Source organism: Camarhynchus parvulus, chromosome 1A, assembly GCF_901933205.1.
Source record: "Camarhynchus parvulus chromosome 1A, STF_HiC, whole genome shotgun sequence".
Lineage (NCBI taxonomy): Eukaryota > Metazoa > Chordata > Aves > Passeriformes > Thraupidae > Camarhynchus > Camarhynchus parvulus.
Window position 1 is genome coordinate 17,131,173 of NC_044586.1, and position 11,286 is coordinate 17,142,458.

General features: G+C 49.5%; 1 protein-coding gene across 1 annotated transcript; it reads right to left on the reverse strand.

The window, feature by feature from the left end:
* Positions 1–917: 917 nt before the first annotated feature.
* Positions 918–5,213, reverse strand: LOC115910010 (potassium voltage-gated channel subfamily A member 6-like). The gene is made up of 2 exons (XM_030959780.1): positions 5,173–5,213; positions 918–3,138 (listed from the first exon to the last, which is right to left on the reverse strand). Exons 1-2 carry the CDS (start codon positions 5,211–5,213, stop codon positions 1,512–1,514), a joined length of 1,668 nt encoding a protein of 555 aa, XP_030815640.1. The 3' UTR covers positions 918–1,511.
* Positions 5,214–11,286: the final 6,073 nt, after the last annotated feature.

Below are 11,286 nucleotides of genomic sequence, written 5' to 3' on the forward strand. Positions count from 1 at the left end.
CTGCGAATGGAATCTGAAAGCATACATTTCCCTTTCTTATCTGCTGGCAGAGCTTGAAACATTTTTAAAATTAGGTGTAAGGCCGATCTGACTGAAACTAATAAAATTATCTGGGAAGTAAAATGTGTATTTGAAGATAGAAATCTCTGGTCCCTTGGCAAACCTGGCACTGCAGGCCAAGCTATGCATATTTTGCATGGCTGGCACAAACTGCTCTCATAAAACCAATTACAAAAACACTGCTGTCGCTCCTATCCATGAAATACCAGGAACTGGCTAGGCCAACAATACAGCAAGAGCCTCTCTTCAGGGCTCGCTGTTTATCCCCTCATTTAAAGGGTCTGGAGGATGCTGCTGGCTTTGTGCAGACAGCTTAGGGAAGTTTGTATCCATGCCAGTCTCAGTTTCAAATGTTGACACACTCACCCTGGAGCATTTTATGCCTGTGACTTGATAAACCAGCACGATCCTCACACAGCACAAGTGCAGAGATCTCTGTGGTCGGGATTTTCCTGCCACATCAACAAAACACCAACATGCAAACTTCCCCTAGCTACACAAATGCTCAATTAAAAAAAGCAGAGGAGTCAACTGCTCTCACATGCCCTAATACAGAGCGGGGTATCTGAAGCAGAAAGCACATCTCATTAAATGCTATTGTGTAAAGATGAACTCTGCAGATAACAAATGAATTTACTCAAACGCCTTGTATCAGAAGGCACTTACCACTATGAAGATTAAGTTGGTACTATAAAAGCCAATTAACATCAGGGCACTGGCATAAATAAGGCTGAGATAAGCTCAAAACACAGAATCTTCACCAAGCCTGTTGACTGCTTTAAGCCTGTGTTTGATACATGATGTATGGTCACAAGTAGCAAAGAGCTTTTAGATTTATGCACCTTTTTTTCTTTTCTTTTTTTTTTTTTTTAAACACAAACCAGGAGGATGTTTTAGCATGCCAAGGGTTGCAAAGAAGGCAGGCATCTGCTTGCTGGCTTTCCCCTACAGCTGCAGCGCTCCCTGTGATCCTGGCTGCAGCGTTTCCATTATTCAAAGGCAATGGCATGGCAGGCGTGCCTGATTCCATAGCCAAGGGCACCGTGCTGGCACAGGGACTGAAAGCATGGATCGAGCCAGATGTTTGTAGCCCCTTTAACTGTTTACTCTGCTGAAGTAGTGGCAAGGACTTCTCTGCTGGTGGAGTTACAAGACTTGGTCTTGGAGCAAATGTTGGATTAAAGCAGTCATTGAAAGCAGAGAAAGAAATGCATAAGGGAGTGGGGATGACAGCTAGCACTCCGCAGAATAAAGCAAGAACATTTCTGGCTGCACACAGTAATGAGAAACAGCAAATCAGGCCAGAAGAGCCCATTATCACAATCATTCTGTTTACAGTATCACAATTCACAGTCTGGCATGTAAATGCTGAATAGATCCAGCTGCTTGTAGGAAGACAACTGTAACAGCAGCTTGCAGCTCTGTGTCTGGACCCAGGACAACAAAACCCATCACACCTCTGTCAGCATTTTCTTCTCTTTATATCCCTGGTTATTGGGAGGAATGAAGTTGGAATATTTCATGGACTCCAGGTCTTCTGCTTCCAGGAATTCAGATTTGCTGAGGGACTGATTACTGTCCCCTTTCTTGGGCTCAGAGAAAGGTGACTGTTGCTGGCCACAGGTGACGTGGGTGTACTGGCACTGCTCCTCATGGTCAGTCTCTCGGTGGTAGAAGTAGTTGAAGTTGGACACAATGACAGGGACAGGCAGGGCAATTGTCAGCACACCAGCGATGGCACACAAGGAGCCCACAATCTTGCCACCAATGGTCATGGGATACATGTCCCCATAGCCCACGGTGGTCATGGACACCACTGCCCACCAGAAAGCATCAGGGATGCTGGTGAACAGCGAGTCAGGGTCATCAGTCTCTGCAAAGTAGACAGCGCTGGAGAAGAGGATCACCCCGATGAAGAGGAAGAAGATGAGGAGGCCCAGCTCCCTCATGCTGGCCTGGAGAGTCTTCCCTAAGATCTGCAGCCCCTTGGAGTGCCTGGAGAGCTTGAAGATCCTGAAGACTCTGACCAGGCGGATGACTCTCAGGATGGCCAGGGACATGGCTTGCTGCTGGCCCCCATTGTTGCTGCTGCTCCCGGGCTGCTGCTTCTGCTGCTGCTGCTGGGCCAGCTCGGTGCCCAGGGTGATGAAGTAGGGGATGATGGCCACGATATCAATGATGTTCATGATGTTGCGGGAGAACTCAGGCTTGCTGGGGCAGGCAAAGAAGCGCACGAGGAGCTCAAAGGAGAACCAGATGATGCACAGGGTCTCGATGAGGAAGAAGGGGTCTGTGAAGAATGGGCCGGAACCGGTGGCGGGGCGCAGGGGCGGGGGGGTCCCGCTCGGCGGTGGCAGCGGCGGCAGCAGCAGCGCCTCGTCCCCGAGAGGCGCAGCCTCCCCGAAGCCAGGCTGGGGTCCCTTGGGCTCCTGGCGGAACTCGGGCAGGGTCTCCAGGCAGAAGATGACGATAGAAATGAGGATGACCAGCACGGAGACGATGGCGATGGCCCGGGCTGGCCCGGAGCTCTCGGGGTACTCAAAGAGCAGCCAGACCTGGCGTTGGAAGTGGTGCTGCGGCAGGGGCTTCTCCTCCTCTGGGATGAAGCCCTCGTCCTCCCGGAATGTCTCGATAGCCTCCTGGCCCAGCTGGTAGAAGCGGATCTCCTCCAGGAAGATGTCGAGGGGCACATGGACCGGCCGGCGGAGCCGCCCCCCGGACTGGTAGTAGTAGAGGATGGCGTCGAAGCTGGGTCTGTTGCGGTCGAAGAAGTACTCGTTGCGGAGCGGGTCGAAGTAGCGCACCCGGCGGCTGGGGTCGCCCAGCAGCGTGTCAGGGAAGATGGAGAGGGTCCGCAGCTGCGTCTCGAAGCGCAGCCCCGAGATGTTGATCACCAGGCGCTCGCTGCTGCAGCAGCTGCCGCCGCTCCGCTCCTCGCCCGGCGCCTCCGCCTCAGCCTCTCCGCCCGCCCGCGGGGCCGCCAGCGCCAGCGGCTCCTCCGCCCGCATCCCGCCCGCTCTGCCCGGCGCTACCCTTCCTCGCCTGCCCTTCCCTGCCCCTCCGCCTCGCCCCGCTCGCCTTCAGCGCCCGCCGCCTGCCGCCATCCGCCTGTTGCGCCTCGGTGCGGCCGCGCTCGCCCGGCGGCTCCGCGGGGCTCCCGGCGCGGCTCCTCCTCCGGCCGCGGGGCTCGGGGCACCGCGCCGCTGCTGCTGCTGCCGCTGCTGCCGCGCCCGGCTCCGCGCTGCGTACCCGCGCACACACAGGGACTCAGACACAGAGACACGCGGGAGAGAGAGCGGGAGGGGGAGGTGTGCGAGCATACACGCACGGTGTCATGCACGGGGAGAAGGGCACACGCAGACACAGGCAGGCACCCGCACGGAGACAGACAGACACAGACACGCACGCCGCGCCAGCGCCGACAGGCTCAGCTACAGACGGATGCGCGCACCCGCCAACGGGGGATGCTCGCCCCACCTCTCCCCCCGCCGCTGAGGACGCGGCAGCCCCAGCCCAGGGGCGCCGGCTTTTCGGGACAGACCCCCGAGGGGAAGCCCCTGGGGGATCAGCTCTCCCGCCAGGAGCTTCGCAACAGCTGGTCCAAAGGGCGGCACCGCCGCCGCCCTTCTTTCGCCCGCCACTCCCCCTGGAGTCCTGCTCTTGTCCCCTCAGGCAAGCCCCTGCCGGGGGCTGTCCAACACCGCCGGCTCCGGGCAGGGCTGAGAGCTCAGCCGTGGAACCGGGCTGACCTCGGTGTTGTTCCCGTCCCCGCCGCAGGCTGGAGTTGACCTTGAGCCAGTCACTCCATGCCTGTGGCTCGTGGACCTCCATTTATAAATGTCATTGCCATGATGCAAGCACTACGGTGGTATCAGACCATCCACAAATGGAGGCAACCTGTCACGGTGAACAGTGCAGCCGGGGAAGGATACAGGTAAATGTAGTTTCTCTCCTCATTTGGGGTGGATCGAGTTTGCCTCTTTTCCCACATACCAAACATGAACTTGCTTTTTTTTTTTTTTTTTTTTTCGGTCCATCACTACAAAGCCAGCATTGTCTTCCCAAAATCACAAAATCAGAATCTGCATTTCACAAGCAATGAGACTACCAGCTCTTTTTGTCTTTAGAAACCCGTGGTTTGCCCCGTCCCTGTCATGCTGGGCATTTGAAAGCGCAGAGAAACTCACGACACTGTACTTTCTCCTGAAAGACAGAAAATTGGCTAACAGGTGACTCTGGTTCCATCCTTCACAGGACAAAAGTCCGTCTTTCCCTTGAAAGCCCTTTGTCGGTGCTAAACGTTATTAACCAGGCTTTTATCATCGCAGCATCTGATGCCTTTGCTGGCTGCAAGCCATGTGCTTAGCCTACACCATCTCTTAGCAGCACGGATCTAGAGGAAAACATTCCCCTTTTTATGCCTCCCTCCTCACAGTCCCTCCTAACTAGCTGGCAATTCCTGGTTCAGGCTCTGCACATTTTGACCAGCTGCCTGTGGCTGCTTTCTTTGTCTCTGTTATCAGGAAGGAGGTGAATATGAATTGAATGTCACTTAATCCCCTTTCCTTTCTTGCTCATTAGCATTGAAGATGGCTGTTGCAAAAGAAAGCATATTTTTTCATTTATGGGGAGATGGCTGTCACATAAGGAAGTGTATTTTTGTTTCATATTAAACATAATTGGGGTATGGCAGCCAGATGAAAAAGACTTTGCTGGAGAATATACCTATTCTTTGGAAAAAAAAATTAAAAAAGATCAATGTTTGCCTTTGTAATAGTAAAATGCTTCTTGCTGAAATTTCTTTTTCAATTATTACAATGAATTATTCATTCCCGGGATTATTTGAATCATAATTATGATTTATTCATTTGCACGGTTAACTGTTGAGAAATCCTTTCAAAACAGCTTTCAGGAGGGATGGGAAAGCTCCCGATGTTTCTAAGAGGACACACAGGGCATGTCTACATGACGGAGCTCACCCGGTGCTGGGTTTGAAGGAGAGAGCTTCAGTCAGTAGAGCAGAGTCAGCGTGGAGCTCCAGAACGGTTTGCAGGACCATTTTCCAGCACACACAGACATTTCGTGCTGCCACAGCTCTGGGCTTCCCCATACCTGGGCGAGCCGTGCTCCAGGCAGCCGAGGTGCTCCCACATCTCATCCCTTCCCACCCTCCTGCCACAGCCCAGCTCCGAGCAGGCGCTCCGGCTGCTCTGCGCCACCTGCGCTTGCTCCTGAGCCCTTCAGAAGCCGCTGTCCCTCTGGTGCGCTCACGGTGCGCTCAGGCTCAGTGTCAAAGCCAGAAGCCCTTGCAGTGTGCAACACAACTCTTCTAGCGCGCAGCCTGCTCCCGAGCCGCCCCGCGCCGCGCTGCCCGTGCAGCCACACCCCTCCCTCACTTCTATATTAAGAGGCAATACCAGCTGCCACAATTCAGCCTCTGTGCAGATCCTGCTGGGCCAGCAGCTCCCGATGGCACACAATTTGCAGAGCTGGAGGCAAGGGAGATGCGGAGATGTCGGGAGGGACAAGAACAGTGTCCCCAAAAGCCACGCTATAACGCTCCCTGGAGACAGATTTGGGTGCTGCCTCTGAAGCCAACACCACGAGGCCAGTGCCACGTCAGGGTGCCATTAAGCTCCTCTTTGAGGCAGTAGCTGTGATCGCATCTCCAACGCAGGTCTGGCACCTTGCTGTGGTTCAAGAGTTTATGATGACCACATCCTCCCACAGGCTGTATTGGTCATTAATGCCAAGGTGCACAAAAATCCCTTCAGAGATTCATGGCGAAAATTGTTCTTGCTTGCACAGGATACCCACTTCTGGGCTCTCATCCTGCTCCAAAAACTGGGGGGACATTGTCCTTCCAGGCCTGGTCCATACAGGCACTGTCAATCTGCAGCATAGGAGTTCAGTTTCAACCATTCCTTTGGATGCACCTCCAAACATGGCTCAGCATTTTGGGTAACATTGCCACCCTTTGGATTTCTTTTAGCTCCCTTTTGCAGGATTTGATGTGATCAGCACTGCAGCTGCAGAAAAATTGTGTCTGTGTAGCATTTTCTCAGGAAAGCCAAACCCAGAGACACTCGCTCCAAAACTAAGATATCCCAAGTGAGAATCCGGGTTTGAAGCTAGGGCATGCAAAACTTCTTAACCACTTCCTTGTCTTCCTGCATTTCCCAGTCACCCCATCATCTCTGAACTTTCCAACCCCCTCCTTCATGGCTCCTGTGCTACCCCTATCTTCTGCTTCCCACATTCAGGTACTTTTCCCAGTTATGGAGCTTCTCATCCCTAAAACCCTACTACAGTTTCTTCACTTGCTTGCAGCCCAGTAGCAAAATACTCTTCATATCCCTTTTCCAAAACTCCTTTTGGGGCTGAAGCCTGCCCAGTACATGCTGGGGATGCTGGATGGGCCTTCAGCAGAACAGCTTGACATGCTTTGCTCATGTGACATTTTGTAACTCTCACCCCCATTAAATGGAGACACGAGAACACCTTCCATGCCTGCAATATATTTTGGTGATCAATGCACCTCTAAAATCATCCATCAGCACCCTAATGCACAGGCTGGGAGGCACAACAGAACCTCCCACAGGCTGGAGGCCCTGGGTAGGATTCATTTCCCAGGAGCCAAAATATTCCACACATCAAACAAATCCCCACAGTCTAAAAAGAGCAATAGACAGGGAAAATGAAAAAAAAATGCAATAGCTGGCAGAGCATCCCCATTTGAAATGGTAATTTACACTTAGGCACAGTACCAATTACAGCCAACTTCATACTTCCCTTCTTACTCAGAGCCATAAATCTATAAATGAGAGTGCTGAACAGGGGAGGGAAGCAGAATTAGCTTGAGCCTTAGAGCTGTTGGGCACACCACTCGGAAACAGGAGTTCTCCTGGTTTGTTCTCTCACCAGAAAGCAGGAGAAACCTGAAGGATGTTTATTAATGATCTTCCAGGCATCAACTCCTGTGGCATAAAATGTTCATGGTCAGATCCCTGAGGCCTTCAGCCTCCTTATTCTAGTCCAAGCGAAGGCCTGGGTTTGAGACATTGCATCTCACAGAATGCCAGAGTCACTTAGGGTAGGAAAGAGCAGTGATTTCACTGCATATGGGCAATGAAACCTTGGCTTACCTATTTTTATTACACTCCTAGAGAGAAGAAAGTACTCAAAGAGTTCTCAATTAATGTAACGGCAGATCTCAAAGAACCAGACAGGGTGAGGAAGGCTGGGGCATCTAACAATACCCACGTATCAATCATGACTTCATGCATCACCACAATGAGCAGGGATTTAAAAAAATCCCGATTTTCTCAAAATAGAAGCAAATCTGAATATTCTCTGGTGGGAAACCCTCCATCCCAGTCTCATAGAATGGCCAGGGTTGGAAGCGATCTTAAAGATCATCGTATTCCAAAGTCCTGCCTTGGGCAGGGGGGACATCTTCCCCTAGCCCAGGTTCCTCAGAGTCCCATGCAGCCAGGCCTTGGGCAGTCTCTATGCTGCCCTTTGAAAAGGGCGCTTGTGCCGCTGCCACTGATGGAGGAAGAATTGCACTTCCACAAAGTGAAGGTGACAGTCCTATTCCCTGAATTAGCCCAGACTATTCCTGGAATGCTGTCCTTTCTGTTTGTTGAATGAGGACAGGTTCTTGTACTGGCAAAAATATATAATGATCTAACTAAAGATTTTGTCACAATACTGGGATAAATGGGGGAGGGGAAGATGAAACAGGTTGTACCAGAAACTTTCTCACAAATATTTCCTAGCTTTCAAGTACTTCTGTTAACCTAAAGTGCCTTTAATACTGTGTTTGTCTTGGGTTTCCCCCCAAAATTCTATCTACAGATGAGTAACTTTTAAACCTTTATTTTTAAATCTCTTAAGTATTTCCCATGTAAATACATTGGGTTTTTTTCATATGCCCTTTCCCAGAGAGACACTGTGGATGTACTTCAGGGACTTCACATTTCTGTTTATTACAGGAGGAAAAGCATTCTGGCCTGTCATAGTTTTTAGGTTCACAACACAACCCTGTGGTGTGTGAGCAAATGAATGAGTGTGACAGACAGTGACAGCAGCGTGCAGACCCCTCACTAGGGAAAGACAGAGGGTTTCACAGCTCTTTGGTAGGCAGCTTAAAATGACTGAGGTGTACAAACACTATGCCAGGTTTTGCAGCATCTGATGCAACTGCTTGGACAGCTCTGGTCATGCTTCAACTGGAATTTGTCTTCTTGTGGGTCTGTTCAACCCTTTTGCTCCTGCACTCCAATATTCAATTTACATTCTTTAATTTATTTCCATCCTAGAGGCCCTGAGGTGGTCTCAAGTGTTTATCCTTTTATCCTGTCCCTCAGCTCCTGTCCATGTCCCATCCTCCTTCCCATCTTCTGCCAGCCTTTTCAATTTGCTCTTCTATCCTTCCCCATTTCCCAGTTCCTTCTGCTCCGATCCTTTCATTTAACTTTGGCTCACACCAAAACCCCAACATTTCAATGAAGGCCTGCTTCCATGCAAGAGAAAGGCATTATTTGCAAAATGACTAGAGATTCTTGAGAATTCTGCTGTGGCATTTAGTCCCTCTATATCTTGGTGCCCATCCACTGCTTCCAAACATGCAGTGAGGAAAATGATGTTAGCCCAAGTCCAGAATGCCCTTGCAAGGAGTTCTGGCTAAGAGCAGGTTGTACATGCTGCCAGTGGCACCTCTGATGGTTTTAGCTGGCGGTGCAATGTTTTCTTAGTGGTCCAGGAAATGATCAGTACCTTATATCCTGTGTAAAGCTATGCAGAAGGAGAAAGCTTCTGCTCCTTTAAGGCATCCCAGTCAAGGACCCTTTTAATGCAAAGAGAGACTCCTGACAAGGCCTGGAGGGACAGGACAAGGAAGAATGGCTTTGCACTGACATAGAGTGGGTTTAGATGGGATATCAGGAAGAAATTAGAAATTGTTCCCTGTGAGGGTGGTGAGGCCCTGGCATAAGTTGCCCTGAGAAGCTGTGGCTGCCCCATCCCTGGTAGTGCCCAAGGCCAGGTTGAAAGGGGCTCTGAGCAACCTGGGGTAGTGGAAGGTGTCCCTGCCCATGGCAGGGGGTTGAAACAAAATGATCTTTAAGGTCCCTTCCAATGCAAACCATCCTGTGAATCTATTAGTCTATGAAAGGTGATAATAAAGGGAAAAAGAAAGAAAAACACACAGAGACACAAAGGGATAACTGAGAAATTACAAACACCAAAAATTTTCAGTCACTAATTTCAATGGATGAGGGCAACGAGGAACAGGAGGAGCTGTGACAGTTGAGGGGGGCATGTGAAACTCTGGAAAACTTGGGGAGAGTTTAGGAGCTGCTGGCCACTTACAGCATCCCTTAACACCCATCCCTGAAAGCTTGGGATCACCCAGCGAAACATCCACTGAGGGCATCTCTACAGTCACGTGCACTTGCAGCCTGTTTCAACTTTATTAAAAAGATAAACAAAACCAAAACAGACAGACAAAACCTAAGAGAAAACCAATGAACAGTAGTAAAAAGAACCCCTCAGCTATGGAAATTCTCTACATTTAAATTACTTTGTTAGAACTTCTTAGTCCTTAACAAGTTCTAACAGTCTGTTAGATGTTGCCTGTATCATCACAAAACTCACTTTATTTTATGTCACCCTCTCTTTTATTAAGAAGGGACAATAAAGAAGGATTTTAGTGAGATTTGTACCGCTCTGATGTGAAGGGAACTCTCTGTTGCAAGAGAAGCCCCATCCCTTGTGTGTCATGTGTCCATCCTGCCCCCTCTGCCTGTCCAGAGTCCCCAGCCACAAAGAGAAGGGAAAGGATTTGGCCTTTCTGTGACTTCAAATTGCCCTTCACAGAGATTTCTGTTCACCCCTGGAATGGAAGTGATGAGACTTCCAGAGGTCATCTGGCTAAAAAAGGTTTATGCCCCCACCTGTGAGGACACAGCTGGCAGCACTGTGCTCCTTCTGTCACCTCAGGCTGCCTCTCCCTTCATCCCATTCTCTGACTTCTGTGCCCTCCCACTTCCCAGTGTCCTGCCTGCGGCATGGAGAGCCCTGGAGACACAGCGCTCAGCCTGCCACCTGTTATCCCATCTCTCCCTGCCAGGAGCAGCAGGCCTTGGCCAGCCAGAACAGTTCCCTCCAACTGATATGGGAACATCTGGTCATCCCAGAGCTAAGAAATCCTCAGGCACTTCCATAGTAAAGCTCTGACAAGTCTGCAATGAAATACATGTTAAAAAAAATGCATTGAGAAAATTTCTTTAAGGATGGCAGAGAGCACCATGACATCAGTATAGCCTCCCTGCCAAATTTTATGGCTCTGCTCAAAAACTAGGAGAGCTTTGTAGCAAAATGAGTGTAATAACTTCTGACAGGCAGAGCAAAACATTTTCCACCAACTTTGTTTTAGAGACAGACAAATCTTTTTTTCCCCACTGGTTTGTTTTAGCAGAAGCTTTCAAAATAAAAACAAACAAGCAAATTAGCTCAGAGGTAGACAAGCAACATGAAAAAAATCTCATTTGAGCAGTCTTAAGATCAACAAGAAACCTTCCAGCTGGGGCAGAGAGGGCTTTACCAGACTCTTCAAAATATAACAGTAGCATGATCATTGAACTTAGTATTTTGGTATTATTATTATTGCTACTGAATATAAACCAAATAGACACCAAATTCAATTAAAGCTCACCCTGATGTACAAAACTCAGTACCAGGCTAAGTCCATCCACACAGCCTTCCCACTCTTCTTGGCTATAAAGGGCAGAAATTACTTCCCCTCTTCTTGACCACTGGAACACAAAGTCAATCTTCAAATACACAGCAATAAAAACAGATGTAAGATTAGCTCTGTAACAAAAGCCATCTCTTCCCCTGCATGAAAATTGCTGGAAAGCAGTGGGGCATTGCAGAGAAGCTGAATAAAAAATGTGAGAGTCACAAATAAGGTGAGGATGAAAAATATCTGACAGAAATTGGCCATGCAAAAATCATCTGTGTCTGCTCCAGGACTTACTGGAAACCACTGAATCAGATTTCAGTCTGAATCAGATTTCAGGGCAAGAGGAACTGGCTCCATAAATAAACAGGCAAAAAAAAAAAGGAAAGTTAATGCGTAAATTGCTCAGTAAGGTAGGGAAGGTAAAGAAAAATGACAGGGGAAAGTCTGAGGTGCCCACTGCTTTTTGGGGTTTTTCT